This window comes from Miniopterus schreibersii (genome assembly GCF_964146895.1).
Source record: "Miniopterus schreibersii genome assembly, chromosome: 2".
NCBI lineage: Eukaryota > Metazoa > Chordata > Mammalia > Chiroptera > Miniopteridae > Miniopterus > Miniopterus schreibersii.
The window spans coordinates 97,293,110-97,319,236 of record NC_138102.1 but is presented as its reverse complement, the minus strand read 5'-3'; the positions used below and the strand labels follow the sequence as shown (position 1 = coordinate 97,319,236).

Genomic DNA, 26,127 nt, shown 5'->3' with positions numbered 1-26,127 from the left:
ACCCCGACATTTTCAGGACCCACCTGGCACTGTGCATAGTTATTACAGTATTATCGACTGTATTCCTTATGCTGTATTTTACATCCCCATGACTATTGTTATTTTGTTACTATTTTTAATCCTTCCCCAAGGACATGCTTTTTTTTTTAATTGATTTTATAGGGAGACAGAGAGAGAGAAACATGGAATGGTTGCCTTCTATATGCACCCCAATCAGCAATCGAACCCGAAACCTGGGCTTGTGCCCTGACTGGGTATTGAACCTGCGACCCTTTGGTGCACGTATGATACTCCAACTGACTGAGCTACGTGGGCCAGGGCCACATGACTGTTTTGTAACTACCAATTGGTAGCTATCAATCCCTTCACCTGCCTGGCTGGGCATGGTTTAGCGGTTGAGCGTCAACCTAGGATCCAGGAGACTGCGGTTCAATTCCCCGGAGGTCAGGGAACATGGCTGGGTTGCGGGCTTGACCCCCGTTGGCAGCCAATCAGTGACTACTCTCTCATCATTGATGTTTCAACTCCCTCTCCCTCTCTCTGAAATCAATAAAGGTATATTTTAAAAAAAAATCCCTTCACCCTTTTCATCCAGTCCCCCAATGCACTTCCCCTCTGGCAATTATCAGTCTGTTCTGTGCATGAGTCTCTTTCAGTTTTGTTTAGTTTGTTCTTTAGATTCTACATATAAGTGAAACCATATGGTATTTGTTTTCTCTGACTTATTTCACTTAGCTTAATACCCTTCAAGCCTCTCCATGTTTGACAACTAGGCTTTTAAAATTAGTACGCTACCCTTCATGTGCTGAAAAAATAATTGAAACCAGAGAGGATTTTGGAGAACCCAAAATATGGTGCAAACATAGTAAATGTACCTAACTATATTACAAGTAGAGAATAGTATCACACTGAAAGCAGATGGGGAAGAAAATAAGAAATCTAAATAGCTTAGGAAAACAGTATCTTGACTGGATACTATAGGCCAGTGACAAAAAGAACAATAGAATGTAGTTGGTAAGTGTGTTTCTCACTGAAATAATGTGTTAGTAATTCTGAAACTACTTTATATGTATGCTCTTTGTTTTCTCTTTGATCAGGTTTTTATTGAGAAATGTATATACTTTAAAAGTGAACAGATGAGTCCAGCCGAGCGTGGCTCAGTGGTTGAGCGTCGACCTGGGATCCAGGCGGTCGGGGTTCGATTCCCGGTCGGGGCACATGCCCGGGTTGCGGGCTCGATCGATGACTCTCTCATCATTAATGTTTCTATCTCTCTCCCTCTCCTTTCCTCTCCCTGAAATCAATAAAGATATATTAAAAAAAAAAAAGTGAACAGATGAATAAATTAGATGAGACCCAGGTTTCTTATTGGTGGCGAAAGAAAGGAACAAGGCTAAAATTAAAATGAATCCTGTGGTGGTGAATTGGGATCAGAGGTGTCAGTATGAATTTCATTGTGTTTAATTTAGACAGATACAGAAATACAGATGTATTTGTGTGGGTTCATGTGCGTACATGTATTTCATAGTCCTGTCCACCTAGAAGCAGTGATGCCTCAGGAAAGGTGGGCTCATCCATTCTCCACTAAAAGGAACCAGGGCTTTTTGGAGAAAGTGGTTGATCTAGGACTGAAAACGTTTTTTAAAAATTATCTTCATTTATTGTTAATATTATTTTAAAACTTTTTTTAATATCTTTTTTTTGTATGTCTATTGATTTCAGAGAGAAGGAGAGGGAGAGAGATAGAAACATCAGTGATAAGAGAGTCAATGATCAGCTGCCTCCTGCATACCCCCTAGTGGGGATGGAGCCAGTAATCCAGGCATGAGCCCTGACCAGGAATTGAACCAGCAACCAACTGAGCCACTCCTGAGTACTGGCTAGGACTGAAAAGTTTAGGATGAGCTTAGAATCTTTTTGCCAGATAGTAAGAACATAATCAAAAAAGGATAGGACATGCCCTTGCCCCTGTGGCTCAGTTGTATGTGCTTCATCCCCTGCACCAAAAAGTTGCTGTTTCCATTCCTGGTCAGTGCATGTGCCCTGGTAGGAGATGTGCAGGAGGCAGCTGCTCCATGTTTCTCCCTCCCCCTCCCCTTTTCCTCCCCCTCCAATCCCCTCCCCCCTCCTCCCCCTTTCTCCCCTCCCCCTTTCTCCCCTCCCCCTTTCTCCCCTCCCCCTCTCCTCCCTCCCCCTCCCCTTTTCCTCCCCCTTTTCCCCCTCCAATCCCCTTTCTCCCCTCCCCCCTCCTCCCCCTTTCTCCCCTCCCCCTCTCCTCCCCCCCCCCCATCATCAATTAAAAAGTCTTTTAAAAAAAATGATTGGACATGTTGAAAGAACACTGGAGCCAAATTGAAGGAGCCCCTATGGCCAGTGTTGGAACAGTTTCAACAACAAAGTAAAAAATGATAGTGTTGGATTTAAATTTTTTTTTTTAATTTATTGATTTGAAGGGGAGAGGGATGGAGGAGGGAAAGGGGGGGAGGGAGAGAGAGAAAAAGAGAGAGAAACATCGATTTGTTCCATTTATGTATTCATTGGTTGATTGATGGACATTATACAAAATACTCAGTTCTCTTTAAAAGTGCCATGTTTATGAAAGACCAGAAAAGACTGAAATTTTGCAGACTGGAGGAGACTAAGGAGAGGTAATAATTAAATGCAATGTGGGATTCTTGATAGGGTCCTGGGAAACAAGAAGGACATTAGTGGGGAAAAATTTGAATAAGATCTGTAGTTTAACTATAGTATTATGCCAGTGTTAATTCCTGGTTTTCATAATTGATATTGTGGTTATGCAAGGTGTTAATATTAGGGGATGCTGCATGTGGGGTTTATAGGAACTCTCTACTATTTTTGCAACTTTTCTGTAAATTTAAAATTAGTTACAAGTAAGAGGGAAAAAAGAAAAAGTACTTTAGGTATTGGGGATACAATGGGGAACAAAAGACACATTCTGCCACTTTGGAACTTATATAGGAGGGAGGTAGATAGTTGGAATGATCAGATTATTAAAAAGCAAGTGAAGCCTTGTCGGTTTTCTCAGTGGTTAGAGCATCCACCCTCGGACTGAAGGGTTCTGGATTTGATTCCAGCCAAGGGCACGAACCTCAGTTGCAGGCTTGATCCCTGGCTCCAGCCGGTACCTGTGCAGGAGGCAACCAATTGATGTGTTTCTCTCAAATTGATGTTTCTCTCCCTTTCTCTCCCCCCTTTTCACTCTGAAAAAGCAAAGGAAAAAATATCCTTAAGTGAGGATAAAAAAAAAAAAAAAAAAAGGCAAGTGAAGTGTACAGAACCAGTATGGAGTACTTACTGGAGTTTTTAATAGGTTACTTAGTCTCATAATAGGTAAAATATTGGTTGCTTGATGTAATAAGTGTTCTTTGTATATGGCAGTGTTTCATTGAATGTTTTTTCATTAATCTTATTTAATATGCAGGGATATATCAGATTCAACTTGAAATTCAGAATACTGTTTACTAACAGTAAAATAAAATATGCTTTTGTTGATTTGAGAGCGAGAGGAAGGGAGAGGGAGCGAGAGAGAAACATTGGTGAGAGAGAAACATCAACATTGATTGGCTACCTCCTGCACTCTTTCTACTGGGGATCAAGCCCACAACCCAGGCAGTGTGCCCTGACTGCGAATCAAACAGGCAACCTCTTGGTGCATGAGTTGATGCTCAACCATTGAGTTACACCAGCCAGGTTGATGGGTAATCTTTATGGTAGCTTACATTCTAGCAGATACATTCAGCGACAAATCTGTTAACAGGCTTACCCTGTGCTTGGTGGTGGGGAGTTCCTTTTGAAATTATTGTGATAATCTTGATTTAAGAATGTGAACAACTTGTCTTAACATCAGTAGTTTTTGCAGCACGTGTCAAGGGAAAGGAAAAAGATTGCTGTGTCTGGGAAGTTAATTTCATATTAATAATACTCATAAGACAAAAGCAAATAAAACTATAGCAGTAAAACTGAAGAGATGTATCTGACTGTTCTGCTATCACATAAGAAGCGTTAATTGGGCCCATGTGGTTAGTGTCATCACATACACTAAGGTTGAGAGTTCAATTTCCATTCAGGGCACATGGCAAATGCATAAATAAGTGAAACAACAAAAATTGATTTCTGTCTCTCTCTCTCTCGTCCTTCCTCTCTAAAATCAATCAATACTTTTTTTCTTTTTCCTTTTTTTCCAAGAGTGGAAGGGGGAGAGAGAGAGAGAAACATCCATGTGAAAGAGATACATTGATTGGTTGCCTCCCACATTCGCCATGACTGGGGCTGGCCATCGAACCAAAATTGAACATGGGACCTTTCAGTCTGAGTGCCGACGCTCTAATAAACACTGAGCCAAACTTGCTAGGGCAATAAAAATTTTTTTTAAAAAAAGTAAGAAACATCAATTGTTAACAAGCCAAGTAGTTGGGACTTAGTTGGAAGATTGAAAAAACTTGCTTAAAGAAAGTATATTTTGAGAAAATTCAACAATTTATTTGGGGTGTACAAGTTTGTAGTTTTCTTTTCAATGTTACAAATTATTTAGTTTTTCATGGGTCACTTAATTCTCCAGAGGCTGTGGTCGTGAAGATGGAAAGCCAGGACAAGGGAGTTAGATGAGCTGGTTCAAGCTGTGACTTGTCCTCTTAGTAGTTGTTCATCTGTTGTTTGTTCATTTATTCCTTCATTTCTTCTCTGACTGCCCTCCTACTTACTCACCTACTCATCCACCATTCTTTCCCCTTTATGTCATTTGACATAAAGATCTTGGATTGGCTAGGGCCTGTGAAAGGTTTCAAGGGCATAGTGCTGAACAGGAACAAAGAGCCAACAGTATTTTTCTCACTAGTCATATCATAGCTTAGTGCCTAGAACCTCTTGTTTTTCAGAGTTCTACAAAAATATATGAGACCTGAAATCAATTAGTAGGCTTCAAGTTAAAATTGAGGTTTTATCAGTTTCAATTAAATATAACATGAAGGATGTTTAAATTTGTCACATTTCTTGACCTATTAGTTTCATTTGTGGCTATAACCTGAAGAAACATTAAGTATAAATATCAAGATGATAATTAAAGCATCTGTGGACTAGAAAAAGTGTAAAGCAAACATACATACAACCGGCAATGTTCCTGTGTGCAGTCTGTGAGTTTAGATTATGAACTTGTCAGTATGGTATAATCACAGCTTAGTTCAAAATAAAAAATAAACTTGAATTTATGGACAAAGGAAAGGAAGGAAAAAATAGAAAATGTTTAGAGCGATTTTGATGTTTTACTATATTTTTTATAGTGATTTGTAAGTTGGTTCTCACATTTTATCAGAAAAATTTCTTTAACAGTCTGAGAAGTACATTATCAATTTTGTTTAAAATATGCTATCTGGTTTTTATTTTAAAATGTTACAATACATTTTACAAAATTCATGTGCTACGTATGTGTATAAAATAAAAAGGGCAAGCCCTGGCCTGTGTGGCTCGGTTGGAACATCACACTGTGCACTGAAGGATTGCTGGTTCGATTCTTACATCAACCCTTTTTAAAACCAGAAAAACTCAATTCCAAAACACATGTGGATGTAAGAGTTTCTGAATAAGGGAAATTGTTAAAAAATCCTCATCTGAGGATTTTTCAGAGAGAGAGGAAGCGGGGGGAGAGAGAGAAAAACATTGATGTGAAAGAGACAACACGTTGATTGGTTGCCTCCCACACGTGCCCCAACCCGGGCCTGTCCTGCAACTGAGATACGTGCCTTTGGCTGGAATCAAACCCAGGACCCTTCAGTATGCAGGCTGATACTTCAGCCACTTAAGCCAAACCGGCTAGGGCAATAAGGGAAATTTTATCTGTAATTCTTTACATTGTCAGCTGTGTATGAATATGAAACTATTTTCTTTTTTTAATTTTATTTTTTAGTTATAGTTTACATTCAACAATATTTTATATTAGTTTCAGTTGTACAGCATAGTGGTTAAACAGTCATATACTTTACACAGTAATCTCAATATTTTCAGTACCCACCTGGCAGCATACATAGTTATTAGATTATTATTGACTATTCTCTATGCTATACTTCACATCTTGTGACTATTTTGTAACTACCAATTTGTAGTTCTTAATCCTTTTACCTTTTAAAAAATTAATTTTAAAAAATATATCTATTGATTTCAGAGAGAGAAAGGGATAGGGAGAGAGAAAGATAGAAACATTAATGATGAGAGAGTCGCTTATTGATCGGCTGCCTCCCGCATGCCCCTGACCTGGGGATTGAGCCTGCAATCCAGGTATGTGACCTGACCGGGAATCAAACTCGAGATCTCCTGGGTGCTAGGTCAGTGCTCAACTGCTAAGCCACACCTGGCCAGGCCCTTTTCCTTTTTTACCCAGCCTTCCAACCCTGCCCCCCTCAGTGTGGTGTTTTCTGTATCTATGAACCTGTTTCAATTTTGTTCATTTATTTTGTTCTTTAGATTCCACATATAAGTGAAATGTGGTATTTGTCTGAAAGTATTTTTTTAACATTAAAATTCATGAGTGTGTTTAAGTCCAAGAAATGGATTAACCAATTTAGTTGAATATTTAATTTACATGAATAGAGTTTTATATTGAGAACTTAAACATAATTCTCAAAATACTTCAGATTTTGCTTGAAATGCCTTAGGAATGTTGTTTTGTTACTTGCATGTGGTCTGACGTGACGTCTTAACAGCCATTGTTTTCTGCTGATTGTGGGAGATATCATTTCTTTTAGTTCTTGGACTTGTACAATAAACAACAACAAAGTTTCTTGAATTTTGAATATTACACTCAATGTAGAAAGGTGCTTATAAGAGTAACCTGGGGTCCTGGCTGGTGTGGCTCAATTGGTTGAGTGTCACTCCATGCACCGAGAGGTCTTGGGTTCGATTTCTGGTCAGATTGGGGGCTCATTCCCCAGTAGTGGGTGTGCAAGAGACAGTCAATCAATGGTTTTTTTCTCTCTTTCTCCCTCCCCATCTCTCCATCCTTCCAAAATCAATAAAAACATTAACAAAAAAAGAGTAACCTGCAAAATGGCACCTACTGAGGGGCCTGTCAGCGTTATGTAGTCTTTACTGTTTGTTTATTTATTTAAATTTTTTTTAGGGTGTAAAGTTTTCTTTAATTATTTTTTGGGGGGAAGGGACACCACACTTCTACCCAAGTAAGGAAAACATTTCTATCAGTACAGAGGTCTTTTTCTTTTAAACACTTATCATGCCATGATTTCATAGGGAATGGATTCCAGCAGCTCAGGCTCCTTTCCATTGGTTCTCAAAAAGTATGCATCTCTGGGTGGAGCAGGCTGATGCTTCAGTTGTACCCAGTTGAACCTTTCTCTTTGGCTTCCTTCTTTTTTGATCATTTTCCTTCACACGTTTCAGGAAGCTATCTTGACTCTTAGAGTGGTTAATATGCTCAATAAGTACATTAATTCTCTTCGCAAGAATCTTGCCCCCTTAACTTGTTTGTTCACAACAATGCCCCACCGCATGCTGGGTGACATTGTAGACTCCTCCAGTTTTGCCATGGTAGCATTTGTGGGGCATTAACTTTTTGAATAGTGCCCATTCCCTTGATTTCTACAATATCTTGTTAGATATTGTTAGATGCGCATGTATGTAGCCAAAGGAACAACTAAAAGGTTTTCTAAAAGGTCTAGAGAACATATAGTGGGTGCCTCTCCTCTTTCCCTTTGTGTTGGTTATTTTGGTGAATTACTGCAAGATGGCGGTTATGTCCAAAAGGCTATTGTTTATTTTAAAAGAATGTTTTCATTGGTTTTTTTTTTTAAGAGGAAGTGAGAGAGAGAAACATCAATGAGAGAGAAACATTGATGGACTGCCTCCATCAAGCACCAGGGATCCCTGCCACCAGGGATCAACCCCGAAACCTGGGCATGTGCCCTGACCAGGAGTCCAACTGACAATCTCAGTGCACGGGATGATGCTCAACCAGCTGAGCCACACTGGCCAGGGCTACATCAGGGTTTTTTAATCTCAGTACCACTGACATGGGCAAGGTAATTCGGGGGGGGGGGGGGGGGGGCTGTCCCAGGCATTGTAGGATGTTTATGTCAGTAGAACCATCCCCCAGTTATGACAAACAAAAATGCCTCCAGACACTGTCATATGTCCCCTGGGCTAGTCTTTACTATTTAAATTACTTTTTTGTTTAGGGGTGGAGGGCATGCATAGGTGCGTTTGATTTAGATGCCAATATAATGTGAGTTTATTTTTTTAATATTTTGTAGGATTTCCCTCTTAATGACATTATAACTACTGATTTAATAGTAATCCTCCACATTTATATGGTGTGATTTTTTTTTTCCCCCCCTTAATGCTTGAATATACCTCTAGGACAGAGGCTGACAAACGTTTTTGGGAAAAGGGATAGATAGCAAATACTATTTTAGGCCTTGCAGGTCACTGTGGTCTGTCTCAAGTAAGTAAATGCTTGTTCTATAAAATGTAATTTTCAAAATCGGGGGTTACCTGACCTTTGCTCGAGGGGAATTTCCCAGTGGGTTGTTGAAATGGGAGTGGGAGGGTTTGTTAAGATCTCCTACATGTAATAGAATTTTTGTCTAGGCAGTACAGTCCTTTGCACTGGCTTACATAGGGGTATTTTTTGAATGTCCTTGAGAACTTTGCTATGCCAATGATCCCATACTTTTCCTTTTAAATAGTACATATTTGAGTGTTTGGACTCTGAATTTTTTTTAGTGTAAGCATTTAACTATACTGTTTTGGATTTATCCTAATTAAATTACTTTATTTTTTTGGTTTATTTGCTTTATTAAAAGTTTAGAGCAAAGTAGAAGGAGGAAGGTAAATTTGCTAAGCCAGTCATTGTTGACAGATTTGACATAATTTAACTTACATAAATGATTTTAACCTGAAATAAAATACCTGATTATGGCTTACAAAACAATCATGCTTAAGTTTTTATTTGAACATCTTTTAGACATGAAGAAGAGCATCGTCGTCGTGAGGAAGAAATGATTCGACACAGAGAACAGGAGGAACTGAGGCGACAGCAAGAGGGCTTTAAGCCAAATTATATGGAAAATGTAAGTAAAAAATTCTAGTTAATTAAAATTATTTTTTGTCAGGTGGTCAATATATGTTTAGAATTCTTTAGGTATTGCTTTATATATTAGTGTATTTTCTAATCTTTCTGAATTTTTCGTGTTTGTGTATGTTAAACAAATGATTTTTTTAAACCTCTTTTAGGTAGTAAATTAGAATTAGTTTCTGAAGCTAATATTCATGTTCATGAAATAGATTTTAATTTTTCTTCAATTTTATTTATTTATTTATTAAATATATCTTGTATTGATTTCTGAGAGAGGGATAGAAACATCACTGATGAGACAGTCATTGATCGGTTGCCTCCCGCACTACTGGGGATCGAGCCTGCAATCCCAGGCATGTGCCCTGAACGGGAGTCAAACTGCGATCTCCTGGATCATAGTTTGATCAGTGCTCAACCGTTGAGCCATGCCTGCCCGGCAATTTTAGTTTATTTTTAAAACATTTATGTTACTAAATTTGAAATCATAAATTCATCTGCACTTAACTGATTTTTACCATTTACTGATAAGTAAAAATTCTTTATTTTGGAATATTTTAGACATTATAAAAATAGATTCTTACGGGTTTATCACCCAAGCGTAATAGTTACCAACACCAGCTAATCTTCTCTTCATCTTTAAGTATACCCACTTTCCCAAATTATTTTGTATAAAATTCCTAACTTCATTCATCAGTATTTTAATGTGTATTTCAAAATAAGGACTCTTTTTTTTTTCTCTTCTTAATCTCTACCTGAGGATATGTTTTTATTGATTTGTGGAGAGAGAGAAACATCCATCGGTTGCCTCCAGTACAGGCTCCGACCAGGGATTGAATCCACAACCTAGGTATGTGCCCTGACTGGGCATTGAACCTGCAACCACTTGGTGTTTGGGATGACCTTCCCAATGAACCAAATCACCCGGCCAGGGCAGGACTCATTTTGAAAAAAATCTTTATATCTTAAAACTTGTCAGTTTTATTAGTATTAACTAATAAAAGCCTAAATTTGTCCAAGCGTTAAAGGTTTTTTTTAAAAAAACACTTTGTTTCTTCAAATTGTCTGATAAATTCAATCTTTTTAGTTCATAAGTTTTTCTCTCCTTTTTAATTTTTCCTTTTTTATTTTTTATCTTCTCCTGAGGATTTATTTAAAAAATTTTTTTTATAAGAGAACATTTATTTGGTAAGTCATGAGGTAGTAAAAACAATTCCTAGAAGAAATGGGCTTAGGAAACAAGATATAGAGGCAAAGAAAGGATCCTTGGAGCTTGGGAGTGAGGAAGCTAATGGTAACATGCCTGAGGGGAGGGGGAAGGGAAAGGGAAAGGCCAAGGGTGTGCTTCTGGGTGGGGAGCATACTGGGTCCTGGGTCCTAAGGGTTTTAAGTGTGGAGGTCCCAGGGAAAGACCTCAATAGAATATTCAGCAGTTTTCCAGGTGTGTACTTTCAGAGTTGTCTCTCCGCACCAGGGCGCAGGGGGTCATTATCCAATGCAGCTGTTCCTGAGGTCAGCTGTGGCTGGTTTTGTTGCTTTCCTGGGCCTGGAGCTGAAATATAAATGAGGTCTAGATGTTATCAATAGGGAGGAAAGGTCAGGAAGTCCAAACCACATGACTCTTGATATGCTTGGGGAGGAAAGGCCACAGTGTGGGGGCCAGCTCCCACTGTACAATTGTCTGTTACTAGGCACCTGGGGCTTTCTTTCCTGGTAACCTTCTGTACCTGGCCCATTGTCCTTGCTCTGCTCATGTCTGTCTAAGCCTACCACATACCGCCTTCGAGGATCTTGGCTCTGAATTCTTTCAAAGAAAAGGGAAACCGCTACTACTTGCTGAAGAGGGATGAAGTTTTCCTTCAAAGCCAGGAGATCCTTTCTTTCTGTCAGAGGGACTGTGAGGCCTGGGCACAGAAGGAGGTGATGATGGTATCTAGAGGTGGTATTGGTGGTATTCCCTGAATTCGAGTAGGGCTTGTAATCTGGTGGAGACAAACTGTTACAAATCTTAGTAGTATGGGGGTAAAAGCCAGAACAACAAGAATTATAACAAATGGTTCAGTGGAAGGAAAATGTTTTAGTTCTCAATAATTCTAAGTCAAAGGATGGGAGAAAAATGAAACACTAGTTTGGAGGGTTGTAGCCAAATATTTAAGAACACTAGATAAATTCAGGATCCAGTTCAATTCATAGGTGAAAAATAAACTTTTTAGACAATTAATTGAATTATAGTCTAATATTCACAGTTGTGTTCTATAGTCTATTGAAACACAGTTTTTCTCCCTAAAATCACCCTCACTTATATTAAAGGGCCAAATTATTTACCGTATTAAACCTTTTTTACCGGCTATTTTGAGCTAGAACTCACCCATTCAGCTGGTTACTTTTCCGTCATGACTGGTCAGCAAGGTGTTTAAAATTACTTAAATTAATGTAAGTGCAGAAACGAGTTATTTCGTCACCAGTCAACAGTGTTTGGACATGGAAACACAAGTATATTTGTGACTGGTCAGCAAGGTGTTTTAAGATAAGTTTCAATTTGGCTTGGTTATTTGCATAAATACAATAAGAGTAGCAATTGATCATAATAGGCTTTTAAATTCTGCTTCACTGGAACCTCCTGGTCGACCTTTAATTAGCCCCTCAGGGCAAAGAAGCTGAGCCACCTGCCAACAGGTTTGCCTGCAGTACCTATAGACTTGGGTGAATTCTTCAAGTTCCCGAGGTTCCCAAAATGTCTTGAGGTTTCTTCCTTGCCACCTCTCAGGAAAGCAGCCTTTGTTTCTTACCTGGAAAGACTGCCGTGAACCATATGACCAAGCATGGTATCAGGCCATTTCTCCAAGGTGCTCTTACTGGCTTCAAAGTCAGTCTTCATTGCTTAGGCTTTTTGGACACATCTGGAGCCCAGGCATCTCTCTCTCAGACATGACATTCCACCCAAAGTCTTGGCAAATAAAACCACAATTGGAAACTGGTCTTTATGAATTCATGCAAAGAAATGTTTTGCCATGACTCACTCATTAAGAATTGCCAAATGACCCTACTATGACTGTATTGCTGTCATTCTCTTCTTTAAAGTTCTCCAGAAGTTTTGTTTTTTTCTTCAGCCTGTGTGAGTCTTTTGTTCTGAGGTGATTCTCTTGTAGACAGCACATATTTGGGTCTTGTTTTCTTATCTGTTCAGCTATGCACTGTCCTTGGATTGGAGCATTTAATCTATTTATATTTAAGGTTATTATTGATAGGTACTTACTGTTGCCATTTTAATTCTTTATGCCTATGTTTCTCTATTTCAACTTCCTATAGCAGTAGTCCCTTTAACATTTCTTGTAATGCTGGTTTGTCTGGGAAGCTCTTTATTTCACCATCTATTTTGAATGATAACCTTGTCAAATAGAGTAGTCTTGGTTTCAGATCTTTGTTTTGCATTACCCTGAGTACTTCATCCTATTCCCTTCTGGCCTATAGAGCTTGTGATAAGAAATCAGCTGACAGCCTTATGGGAGCTCCTTTGTAGGTAACAGATTGCTTTTCTCTTGGCTGCCTTTAAGATTCCCTCTTTACCCCACTGATTTTACTGGAGAGATCTTCCAAACAAAAAATCAACAAACAGTGACTCTAAATGACACACTAATTCAGATGGATTTAATTGACATTTACAGAACATTACACCCCAAAGCTGCAGAATAGGCATTCTCCTCAAGTGCACATGGGACATTCTCAAAGGTAGACCTCATGGTAGGACACAAAACAAGTCTCTACAAGTTCAAGAAGATTGAAATCATATCAAGCATCTTCTTGGACATTTATACCATGGTATACTGTTTAGCTATAAAAACGAAGGATCCTTTACCCTTTGAGACAGCATGGTGAGACCTGGAGAGTATTATGCTAAGCAAAATAAGCCAGTCAGAGAAAGACAAGTATCGCATGATCTTACTCATATGTGGAATCTGATGAACAAACTAAACCGATGAACAAACTAGATCCAGAGCATAGAAGCATGGAACAGATTGATGAATCTCAAAGTGAAGGCAGGGGTGGGTGGGGAGAGATTAATCTAAGAACTTATATGAATATATGCATAACCCATGTACACAGACAGTTGTGTGGTGAAGGCCAGGGGGGTGGAGTGCAGGGAGGAGGGGATCGATGGGGGGGAAAGGGGGCATTTGTAATACTTTAAACAATAAAGGTAAATTTAAAAAAAAGAAAGGAAAAAGAATTGCCAAATTCTGGACGGATAGGGTAGGGATAAAAATACATAATTCACCAAATTGCTTTAAAAAATGTCTCCTTATATCTGAAAAAACAAGAGGAAAATTCTTGCCCGTTTAACAATGTTGAAAAGGACCAGATTCTAATTTTATATTAGCTTAATTTTTATCTTTAAGTGTATTTACTTAACTAAATTTATTATTCAGGCGGTCAAACGCTGTGCCTTCATTTTGAGGGATTTTAAAGACTGGGTGTTTAGGGGACATCTTGGGAGAGGATATTCATTGAATTCATCAGCTTTAGGCTGACATACCAAAATGAGCTTTATTCTCTTAACTTCATTTGTCCTTGGGTGTGGTCAGCAAATGGTACTAATTCGATTTGTATTATCTGTTTCCCCAGAGTAGGGAGATTTAAACTATTTACCCTCTGGCTGGGGAGGAAGAGTGAAAACCATTTAAAGTGTCTTCGGTTTAGGGAAAATAGGACTTATAGATGGGTGCAAACTCCTTGGCAGCTAGATTTTCTAGCTGGTTACAAGCTGCTGTCTCAGTTTCTCTATTCTGCTTGTTCTGACTTACTGGCCTGTCTCACACAATTTCCGGCCTGTCTCACACAATTTCCTTTTAACATTTTTATTTACAAACCTTTTATAACTTTCACAAGCCTTTTTACCTAACATTCAGAAATAACCAGCTTTAGAACAAATCACTTTCTATTTTTGACATTAAAAATATATTTCCATACCTTATTCCTTCTATTATTAAAACCATACAATTTCTAATTAATTAAAATTCTTAACTCTTAAAAACTTTTGATTTTTTAGTGACCATTATAAAGTAAGCAGTTAGCATTCTTTAGATTGACTTTTATGAACAAGTTTTAAACACACACTCAGTTTCAAGAAACACACCTTAAGCAAAGCACAGGACATTACATCAGCAGCTCCAAATCAGCTTTACAGACTTTCCCCAGTGTTTCAGTATTTCATGTTACTTTTAAATATCTAGATATTCAATAGCTTTTATTAAAAATTCACTAATTTAAAAAGGAATAGTTGAAATAAGTGAAATTGATTTACTTAGATGGCTACGGTTTTTGTTTTTGTTTTTGTTTTTTTTCCCTTCAATAAGGATTCCTCCCAGAAACTTGCATTTTAAAAGATGGCCTAGATAAGAGTTTACTACCAGATATTTGTATTTCAGAGCTATAGGGAAAGAAATGCAAGCTTTTCCTAGAAGAACATTGGTTTCATAAAGCCAATTATAAGCATTTTGAGCCTAATGGGAGGTTTTTGAGTATATAAAAGGATTTAGTGGGCTTTGATATTCTGGAGCCACACCTCTGGCCATGTGAAGACTTTATTTGTAAAACAAGGACAGTCATTTTTAATATCTTAAGGATTGACAAATACTGATAAATCCATTCATCCATTTTGGGATGTTTCTTTCCACTTGGGTATATATTTTTTCAGGTTCTATAGCAAATTATAGAGAGATGTAGTTTACAGGTAGTATATAGCTTAGGATCATTTCTGAGAGTCATAATGGCTTGCATGTATGGAAAAGACACATTGATCTAAGGAGGCCTCATTCTCTATCCACTTCCCTTTCAGAAGGGCAAAACAGGTTTAGCTGCAGGATAGTGTTAAACTTAACGGTGCCATTAACTGTCCAAACCTCTCCATTGTCCACTGTATAATGGGGCCAAGCTATTTTGCAAAAGAAGCTTGAGGACTCAGGGTCCAAAGATATATTTACTGACTTGAGAGAGAGGTAAATATCAATTGATTGCCTCCCTTACACACCCCAACCAGGGATCGAACTCGAAACCTAGATATGTGCCCTGTCTAAAATGAAACCCACAACTTTTTTTGGTGTATAGGACTGCAATCAACTGAGCCATCCAGCCAGGGCAATATTTCCTGAGTTTCGTTGTATACAGTATCTCACATCCTGAATTTTGTTGATTGTATTCTTGCGGTTGTGTTTGTTTCTTTATTTCTAAATTTCTCATAAACTGGAGTTAGTTCCAAAGACTTGACCTGACTTGGGTTTTTGTTGTGTGGAGGCAAAATGGTAGGGCAAACAAGAATACTTCAAATATGTTAAAATTCACAAGTTCTTAATGATAACTGACAGAGTCTCATTGTTCGCAGTAGATGAATGAATGCCGCTTAACATTCTGAAAAATATTTACGAGTATTTTCTTCCCCAGCTGTTTAAAAGCCATGATTCTTTAGTATGTTTGTGAAGCTAAAAGTATTCAAGTCATTGGTGCCCTTTTTTCTGACCTTCGTTCCTGTTTTTCTGTCCCTAGAACGTTCTTAAATTTTATTTTTTTAAATATATATATATATTTTATTGAGAGAGAGAGAAACATTGATTGGCTGAGTCTTGTGTACCCCAATCGGGGATCAAATGAGCAACCTGCATATGTGCCCTGGCTGGGAATTGAACTGGCGACCTTCTGGTGCATGGAACAACGCTCAATCAGATGAGCCACACCAGCTAGGGCTGTCCCTAGAACATTTTCAAACTTCCTTATTTCAAAGAATGCACTCAACTATAAAATAAGCTCTAACTTGTATAGCAACAAGAAGTTTCTATCTTAACACCCATGAAATAGATATCCTTTGAAAAATATGTGGCATTTAAATTTAATTAGAAACTTTTTTATTTATAAGTTATATGAGCCTAGCTGGAGCGGTTCAGTTGGTTGAGCGTTGGCCTGTGCACCAGTTTGATTCCCGCTCAGGGCACATACCTGGTTTTCGAGTTTGATCCCCAGTCAGGGCACATACAGAAGGCAACCAATCGATGTTTCTCTCTCACATCGTTGTTTCTTTGTTTCTCCCTTTCCCTTCCTCTCTCTGTAAAATCAATAAAACCATATCCTTGGATGAGGAAGAAAAAAATTGTAAGTCATATGAAAGGCTTGATTTTTAAATTCATCACCAAATTAGTTAAGGTTTTTTTAAGCACTGTAAAAAATTTTGGAATACTTTAACATTTTGCAATTCTCTTTTTCTCCTTGAGTGCGTAGCACTTGCTTAATGACATATTTTAAACTGTTTTAGGTCTTTTTGTTATATTTGAATATAAACCTGTTGTATTTATCAATGTGAGGATATTTTCTGATGTTACAAAAGAAAATGGAATTTAAATTTTCAGGCCTATATTTTGAAAACTAGTTGCTAGTGTTTTTTCTTCAAACATAGTCAAGATGTAAACAATGGATTTATTTGCTAAAAGTGCTTGCTTATAGCAAAATTGGTGGAATTAACATTCTTAATATTTTTCTGGCATCAACTTTATATCCTTGGAGCAAACGTGTAGCTATTTGTGATAATGTCATAATACACAAATCGTTTAGGGGTCTAGAAGAAAATGATTAAAATGTATCCTGCTGTTAAATTTGATTAAGTTGACTCACAAACTTGATTGCAGACTATTCTTTGAAATCATTTCACAGTTTTTCAAAATACATGCCAGTGTTTTAATATGCTCTGTGGCATTTAATATAATTAATGAAGACATTGTTTTAATTTTACTTTTCTATCAAAAACTATTTGGAAATGTTGCTACAACTTAAAATTGAAATACTATGTATTCTTATTTTAATTTAAAAACATTTGTATGTTTATGGTGCATTCTATTTTTTTATAATCTTTTTATATTGGTTTAAAGAGATAGAGGAAAGGAGAGAGAAGAACATTGCTTTGTTGTTCCCCTTATTTGTGCATTGACTGGTGGTTTCTTTTGTGTGCCCTGACTGGGGATTGAACCCCACAATCTAGGTATATCGGGATTATGCTCTGACCAACTGAGCTAGCTGGCTAGGGTGTAAAATGCATTTTAATGGTGGACAAAAGTTTACACATGTTTAATGAACACTGTGAATAAATAAATAAGATATTTATATACTCATATTGGATTTATTGGCATTTCAAAAATAAATTATTGTTCCACCCTACTGCAGAGCTAAGAATGGTGTTTACATTTTTAAAGGGTTGATCGATGGTGGGAAATACGAATATTCGAGAGTATTTGTGACCACAAAATGTAAGATACTCTTTGACCGTTTACAGAAAATGTTTGCTGTATCTTGGGCTAGAGTGTTGATTTTTTTTTTTTTTTTTTTTTTTTTAAATTATGACTTAGGTTAGGCCTCAAAGTTACTATGTTCTTAATTTGTTTTGAAGAGGAACCATATTTAAAATAGTGTGTAACAATGAATTAAATCTTTGGGTGAAGATAATCTTTGTTCTATTTTTAGATCTTTCTGAAATTAGAAATTATGAATAGACACATTGTTATAAATTTTATTTAATTCCTAGCTTCATGATACTTGTTAATATATACTAATCAAGTACTAAAGAAATATTAACAAAAGCTCTATATAGGTCTTGACTATTTTTATGTTAATGGAGAAAACATTGAGGCAATTGTTTCAGCTATTTTATATTTTTAAAACTGGCTTTGGAAAAATTGTTAAACAATTTTAATGTTTGTTTTTGTTCTTAAAAGCCTTGAAATTAGGCCCTCTTATGTGCTTTCTCTTTTTCACTGTTCAGTTAAAAGGGAGGAATCAAATGGTAAGTGTTCAGCTCACCCACGTAATTAAAGTAAAATAGATTTACTTGGTTTGTTTTAAGATGCCACCTCTCATTTCTTTCTAATATTTCTATTAGAAATATTCCAGAACAACTAACTGTATGGGCTTTGAAGTATAAAATAAATACTGATTTGCCTACTTTGTGTCTTTGAATAATACTTTTTAAAGCTGGAACAAAAGATGAGGGCAAACACATCATGTGTGGTCATGTTTTTTAAAATTTTTTATTAAATCCTCATCTGAGGATATTTTTTCCATTGCTTTTCAGAGAGAGGGAAGGAGGGAGTGAGGGAGAGAGAGAGAGAGAGAGAAAGAGAGAGAGAGAGAAGAACATAGATGTGAGAGAAACAAATCTATTGGTTGCCTCCCACACTCGCCCTGGGGCCAGGGATTAAGCCTGCAACCGAGGTACTTGCCCTTGGTTGGAATTGAACCCAGAACCCTTCAGTCTGAGGGCCGATACTCTAACCACTGAACCTAACTGGCTAGGGCTAGTCATGCTTTTTTTGTTACTTTATTCTGATTTTTATGACATACATGTGAATCTATTTTTAAAAGTTTCAAGGATATTTCAGTACTTCATTACTTAGAAGTTATTTTTATTTCATACCTTATTTCTCCTTAAATAAAGTCAAGCTCTTTGATAAAGGCGCTAGTAATTATAAATTAAACATGTTATTTTTCACTCCTGTAGCATAATGTATTTTTGACTACCATAACAATGTATATATTTTTATGCTGTGCTTTCATTACATTTACCTTTATTGTAGTGTAAAGTGTATTTGAACCATTTTCTAGGTACCATTTACTAGTTTCAAGTTTTCTGTTTATCACAGTTTTATTGCTTTTGGACACAATCACATGAAGTTATTCTATTAAGAATAAGAATTTATGAGATTGTCTTCATGTTAGTTTGTTCCACTTACTGTTGATTAAAGTAGTTTAAACATTGATGTAGTACTATGTCCCAACCTTTATTTGTGGATCCAGCCTGGGTTGGAGTAAAGGGGAGATTTTAATTAGATTTTTTAAAATGTTGTTTCTAGAGTAAACTTTATTTTCTTGGGAAAATGGTAATGTCATAAAAATTTCTAAATGTCATTCTAGCTATAGTAGTTAAAAATACTTTGTTTAGGAAAATTGGGGTTGTGTTTAGATTGGGTGCTAATTTGTTAAAAGTTTCTTTTTCTGGTATGATAAATATTAATATTTGGTCTTTATTGAAGAAAATAATAGATCTTCGTATTTGTGTCAAAATATATATGTGAATTGATATCAAAGTGTTTTTATTCCTATTTGAATAGGTGGGAATTGACCTGAATATTTGAACAAATGTGTATAATAAGCCTGAAAATAAATGTATTGAAAGGTTAATGGTCGGCCATCTAACATGTATATTATATGCCATAGCAGTATTTTGACCCTGTTGTGTTCCTTTGTCAGTGGCTATTCCATTATAGCTTCAGGGATTAAATAGTGAGGCCAAAAGCATTAAGGAGATGTGACCAAGATGTGACCCAAGGGTCTATTGCCTCTTCCGTGGCAGTGTTTTTCAACTAATACATACACAGGGAGCTTTTTAAAGATATAGGTTCTTAGGTCTCTAACCTACATATTTACTCAGGTTGTGGTCTCAGTAGATTCTGATGCATTGTTTTATTGTTTTTTTGACCAGATCCTGTACTTAACAACCCTTGCAGCACATGAAACTTAGGAAAATGCCCAAGATCAAATCTAGCAAATAATTTGATAGAGGATCTAGGTTGGAGCCATGGGACCTGCGATTTTCAAAAGTTCTTCAGCTTACTTAATCTCATTAGCAAAGGTAGAAAACCACTGACCATGTGTGGAAATGAGAATAGGAGTAGTTGTAATTTTTATGGGACCTCAGAGTTTGAGTGACAGGAAGAATCAGTCATTCAACACGGGGGACAGGATTCATATAGTTAACACTGTAAATAGCACCATATTCTTTGTGAATAGTGCTTTGTGGGAGTTCGGTGTGACTTTTTTTTTTTTTTTTTTTTTAATCCTCACCCGAGGATATTTTTTCCATTGCTCTTTTCAGAGAGAATGGGGGGGGGGAACACATCAGTGTGACACATTGATTGGTTGCCTCCTACATGCGCCCCAACTGGATCGAGTCTGCAACTGAGGCACGTGCCCTTGGCCGGAATTGAACCCCCCAGGACCCTTCAGTCTACAGGCTAACGCTCTTTGTCCACTGAGCCCAACTGGCTAGGGCTGGTGTGGCAACTTTTAATTGGGCTTTCAGCCTATGTATGGAAGGAGTATTGTCTCAAATGGTTCATTAATTTTTAGTTTTTTAATTCTTCATCTACCCTAGTCTGGGGTCCACAGACTAGGGTAGGCCAGGCCAAATCTGACCACTGTCTGTTTTTGGAAGAGTTTTATTGGAACGTAGTCATGTTTATATTTTGTTTATGCCTGCTTTGCCTCAGTGTGACAGAGTTGTCTAGTTGAGACACAACTGTATGAAACTATATCATGACTCTGTGACTTACAAAGCGTGAAATATTTACTATCTGGCTCTTAACCAGAAAAGGTTATAGACAGACCCTTTATCTAAGGATAATCTGGGAGTTTGGGGGAATCTGTAAAAACTGGCCCATGTTAACCAAATGCATAAAGAGTTTGTGAATTAAAATGGAAATTTATTAATTTATATGTTCTTTTCCAGTGTATTTAGAAGGCTCATTGAGCAGAGCACCTCATATCCTAGACCCAAGGTTCCTGAAGAATCCACATTTGTGCCAGAAGGTTTATTGATAGTTACGGTTATGAGTTAGAGCAAAGTTATGGGAAAAACTGATAAAGCGTTGCTCCCCCACAGTGGATGGAGTTTTTGTCCTTTGTTTTAGTCTGTAGAGACATAAAGCATTGTTGTTGTGTGTGTTTTTAATCCTCACCCAAGGATGTGTTTGTTGATTTTAGAGAGAGAGAGAGAGAGAGAGAGGGAAACATTGATGCGAAAAGAAAAACATAGATTGTTGCCTCATGTATGCTCCCCAACTAGGAATCGAACCCACAACATTTTGGTGCACAGGACACTGCTCCAACCCACTGAACAACCTGGCTAAGGGTGCATTGTTCTTGATCAGATGTTGTCTCCTCTTGGTCAGTATTGCCATATTTAGGTTGTTGTTTAGTCAGCCACTTCTTTATGTCAGTCTCTTTTTTCAGTTTTTATTCTTTTGTTAATCCTCCCCTGAGGATATTTTTTCCATTGCTTTTCAGAGAGAATGGAATGGAGGGAGCTAGGGGGAGAGAGAAAGAAACATTGATGTCTGAGAGACACAATGACTGGCCGCCTCTCGTGCACCCTGATGGGGGGCGGGGAGGGAAACCGGATACCCAGGTACGTGCTCTTGACTGGAAACCCAGGTACGTGCCCTTGACTGGAAATCGAAACTGGGACCCTTGGGTGTGCAGAACAATGCTCTAACCACTGAGACACACCAGCCAGGGCTGTCATTCTCTTTTTCCTGATTCTTGGGTGGGTATCCTGTTCCTTATTTCCCCTTGATTTAATTATAACTTAACTTCACCTGATGTGCCATGTACAAAACTCAAAGTAGACACCAGCCAATAATAAAATTTTATTAATAGGTGTTGGCAGAGAGAGCTGATCTCTATTGTTACTAATGAGTAGGTGCAAATACATTTTCAGAAAAGGTTTGTGAAGCTTTCAGAGGAGAAGTTGCCGTTTTGTGGTTTCCACATGACCATTACCCTTTTTTCAATCAATTATTTAGCCCCTCAAGAGATCTGATTGTATTGGGATAGAAGAATGTGTTTTTGGACGCCTGCATACACGAAGGATTCAAACTGGAATATTTCACAAGGATTTTTATAGCCTCTTCATTATGCTTTGGAAATCACTGAAGAATTCTATGCTGTAGGGTTTGGTGTTAGATTGAGATGTGACCTGCTCTGGTATAATGACAGCCCATTTCTGATGGTGAAAATCAAAATGGATAATAACAGTTAGATTGCAGTGGTCTCAAATATAATGGCCTAGTTGTTTGTGACCAGTTTTCAAAAATTTATTCATTAAAGTAATTGAATTGATTTCCTTCAATGAGCTGAGAACTTTCCTGAATATTTAGGATGCTACATAATTGGAACTTGACTTAAACTTTTATGGTCATGTAAATAAAGAAAGATAGATGTTTATAATGCTTACATATACTCTTGGAAGTGATCTTTAGGATTTTAACAATTTGGGGTATTTGGGTTGAAGATATATGTCAATTTAAACAAGCTGTTGAAATCTTTGATCACTTCTTAAAAGGATTATTTAATAGTTTAATATCCTCTCATATATATAAGATAAAGTTTCATTCAAACTGGGAGAAGTGAATATGGGTACTGTTATGATTATAGTGGGCTTTTTGTTTGTTTTTTTAAATTTTTGTTTAAAGGTCTGAATGAGTCCAAGGAAAATGATTACCGAATCCCTTACACCCTGCACACACACTATCAGTAGACACTTTATTGTACTTAATTATTTCTATGTCTTATTAGATGATTCTGATACCTCTTTTTGTCTTCACCTTCCATTAGAGTTTCAGAGAGGCTCATAATCAGGAGAAATTTCCATATCTCTTTTTTCCCTCCTGGAGAAAATCTGTTTTATATACTCAGTGCATACATAACCTCCTCTGACTCCTCATCCCAGCTGTGATCCTGTATCATTTTTAATACATTTCTTTTTATTACCTATCACGTTGCTTTATAGGTATTTTCTGACTTTGCTGTCCACTAATTGAACTCTGAATTTTTTTAGGTCAGGAATCTTTGTCATATTGTAGTCACATAGATATGAGCTGGGAGAGTTAAATAGTTGTTTGATGTCTGATTTTTCTTCTTAATCCTCACCGAAGGATTTGTTTGTCGATTTTAGAGAGAGAGAAGATGGCAAAGAAAGTAAAAGAGAAACATCAGTGTGAGAAAGAAACATCAATCAGTTGCCTCCTGTATGTGCCTCAACTGGAGATTGAATCTGTAACTTTTTTGTTGTAAGGGACTATGCTCCAACCAGCTGCGCCACCTGGCTGGGTTGGTGTCTGATTTTTCAAATGCCAGTGCAGCTCAATCATATGGTTTTCAGTGTTGTTTATGGGCCACCATACCTCACTATTTATTGAACACTAATTTCTCAGATGTTAACATCAGTATTTTTTGAAACATAGGTGGCATTGAGCCACCACTATTTTTGTAGAATTCATAATGGAATAACATTATTAAGAATGAATTTTAAACAGTTAAATGACCCACAGTTTTTTGTGCTTCGTTTTCAGCACATTTAATTTTTCAATACGCCGTTTCCACTTGAATATCCGTTCAGAGCATTAGACTTACAGGAAGACTTGGAGGTTTCCATTTAGTATTGTAGAGGATACAGAGGTGAATCAAGCCCAGGGTCCTGTCTGAGGATTTTAGAGTATTTTAGGTGCAGGATACCTCTGTAGAGTATGAGAGAAATGTAGTTAATAAGTTTGGAGAATTTACAGATTCTCTACTAGGGAACGTCAGGTGGTGTTGAGCATTCTCAGCACTGTTGTCAAGATGACTTAGGGTTTATTTTTCTTAAACAATATGATTGGTTTATTATTCCACTGTGTTATAGGTATACCCCATGTCTTTTGTTTTGAAATGGGAAATTCTAATCTTACTTGGTGAAGGGTTGGAGATGAAGAGAGTCAAGATTGTCAAATAGAAGTGTTCAACTGCAGAAACATGTTTTTGAAATATCCACTATATATAATATGAATAAGGAATTTTATTTAATTATTAAATAGTTTGAATTAATAGCAAAAATTCATTTTAACTTGTTACTTCTGCTTTGTGACTTCTTGATATAATATTTTTTTTGGCCAGTTAATATTTAGTATCTTCTGTACTTCATATTGAAGGCAGTAAACTCTGGTAGTATCACCTGAAATGGCAGAATTTTATACCTGATTAAACAGGACAGATGTGAATGTCAGTGACCATGTGTAGTTATTAACTAAACTAATGATGTGTAGGGGGTAGGAACTTGGGTTTTGTAAGCATGCTGTGCTGATGCAATGTATTTGTTTCTGCTTAAGATTTCAATTAATTAGAAGTATATGGGTAAGTTTGCCTCTTTGTCTTACGATATCCTCCACTATATTGTGTACCATGTTTCATATTCTTTCTTTCTGGTTGTAAATTTACCATGTTTCTCACAAGATAACTTCTTCATTTGGCATATTTCTGCTATTTCTAAACCTTGCTTTTATACAATTGATGTGCTTGTTATGGTACTTTCTCTTACAATTGTAAATTTTAAATAATTTTTCTAGTTTTATTTAGTTACCACTTAAAAATTGCCATATGTTGAATATATTACTTGGAGTTATCTACTTAGAAAAAATGGATACTTTGACAGAATTTCAAAGCTTCAGTAGACTAAGATAATTTGCTTAATTTCTAGTATCAAAAGACCTAAAAAGATATCTATTAAATGCTTAATTTTTCATACATTGGACCACAAAGGCTTTGTTTGCTTCTACTGCTTTCTTCTGTTTGTGGGACCAAGTTTGAATAGCTTCTTGTGCAGTTTATATTTGTTCTTTGGCTTCATCTTTCATACCTTAATCTGGCCAGTCGTGGTAGTAATTTTGACTTTGATAAGGAAGTATACTAGGTAAGGGGTTATGGATAATAAAATGCAAACTAGTCTCTAGTATTATGTGAACTTTAGTGTGATTTGATGTTAAAAGTATTGCATTTGTATTATAGCTGTGATATTATTGTTGATTTCTTTAAGAGTTTGGGATAAAATAGCTAAATTTGAAGAATAATTAGATAATTCCTAATCATTTTCAGGTGTGTTTTTTTGGTGTGTGTTTTATTTAAATATATCTTTACTGACTTCAGAGAGAGGAAGGGAGAGGGGGAGAGATAGAAACATCAATGGTAAGAGTCATTGATTGGCTGCCTCCTGCACGGCCGCTGCTGGGGATCGAGTCTGCAACCCAGGCATGGGCCCTGACCAGGAATCAAGCCGGGATCTCCTGGATCATAGGTTAATGCTCAACCACTGAGCCACACCGGGAAGTTTTTAAAAGCACCTCTTCAGAGATAGTTTGCTATGACAATTGAAAATGATAATCTTGAAAATGTCCCTCAGTTATATAGACTAAAATTCCCAGCTGAATATAAATTTGTTTTAAAAGTTAATTTGTTTAAAATCTTTGTTCCCTTCTGTCTCAGTGCGTACTGGATTATATGTAATTACATTTAATTCATGTTTAGTTAGAAAGCCACTCTGTGTATTATAAAAAGCAGCATTTAATTTTGCTAGTCAGTTGAATTTGACAGTGACATCAGAATAATCTGTTTACTTAGTTACTTGAACCAGACTAAAAATTCACTGTGTATGAATCTAGTTTAAGGGGTATGTATCTTTTGATTAATGAATACAGTGAGCTGAGAATAAGCCCCCCTACTTACTTATATTTGTTGTTCCTTCTATTTCTGATTATTTTTAACAAGTAAATATTATTTTGTGACTAACACTTGTGATCACTGATTGTGTAAAAATATTTTAAAGGTTGTGGGTTTTTTAATACCTTGTTGACCGGCTATTTCAAGCCAGAACTTGCCCGTGTGGCCGGCTACTTTGGTTAGCAAGGTGTTGAAAATTACTTAAATGAATGTAAGTGCAGACCCAAGTTATCTTGTGGCCGTTCAGCAACATTTGGACATGGAAACACGTGTATACTTGTGACCAGTCAGAAAGGTAAGATAGACTTCTATAAAGTAGCTTTAAGTTCACAGCAAAGTTAAGCAGAAGGTATAGAACATTTTCTTGTGCCTCCTTCCCTCACATACACATAGACTCCTTCATTATCAAATTCCCACACCATAGAGTGGTACTTTGTTGTAAGTGACATATTCTCATCACCCCAAGTTTATCATTTACATTAGGGTTCACGGTTGGTGTTCAGACAAATGTATAATGTCATGGATACACCATTATAGTATCATACACAGTAGTTTCACTGCCCTAAATTGTCTGTGTTCTGCCTGTGCATTCCCCCCACCCCCAACCTCTGGCAACAACTGTTTCTTTCACTGTCTCCATAGTTTTGCCTTTTCCAGAATATCATATAGTTGGAATCATAGTAGCCTTTTGA

The 26,127-nt window shown here is 37.0% G+C and overlaps 1 protein-coding gene and 1 pseudogene across 3 annotated transcripts in view; one reads left to right on the top strand and one right to left on the bottom strand.

The window, feature by feature from the left end:
• PSPC1 (paraspeckle component 1) overlaps nt 1-26,127 on the top strand; it is a 111,559-nt gene that overhangs the window by 37,383 nt on the left and 48,049 nt on the right. For both annotated transcript variants that reach the window (XR_013998075.1, XM_081126862.1), the window contains exon 6: nt 8,990-9,095. Coding sequence is in view for 1 of the 2 variants with exons in the window: in XM_081126862.1 (XP_080982988.1) it covers nt 8,990-9,095 (106 nt within the window). In the remaining variant the exon portion in view is untranslated. The remainder of the gene's footprint in view (nt 1-8,989; nt 9,096-26,127) is intronic.
• LOC308553554 (large ribosomal subunit protein eL21 pseudogene) lies at nt 7,239-7,731 on the bottom strand (annotated as a pseudogene). The gene has a single exon. The product of its transcript is annotated as a large ribosomal subunit protein eL21 pseudogene (transcript).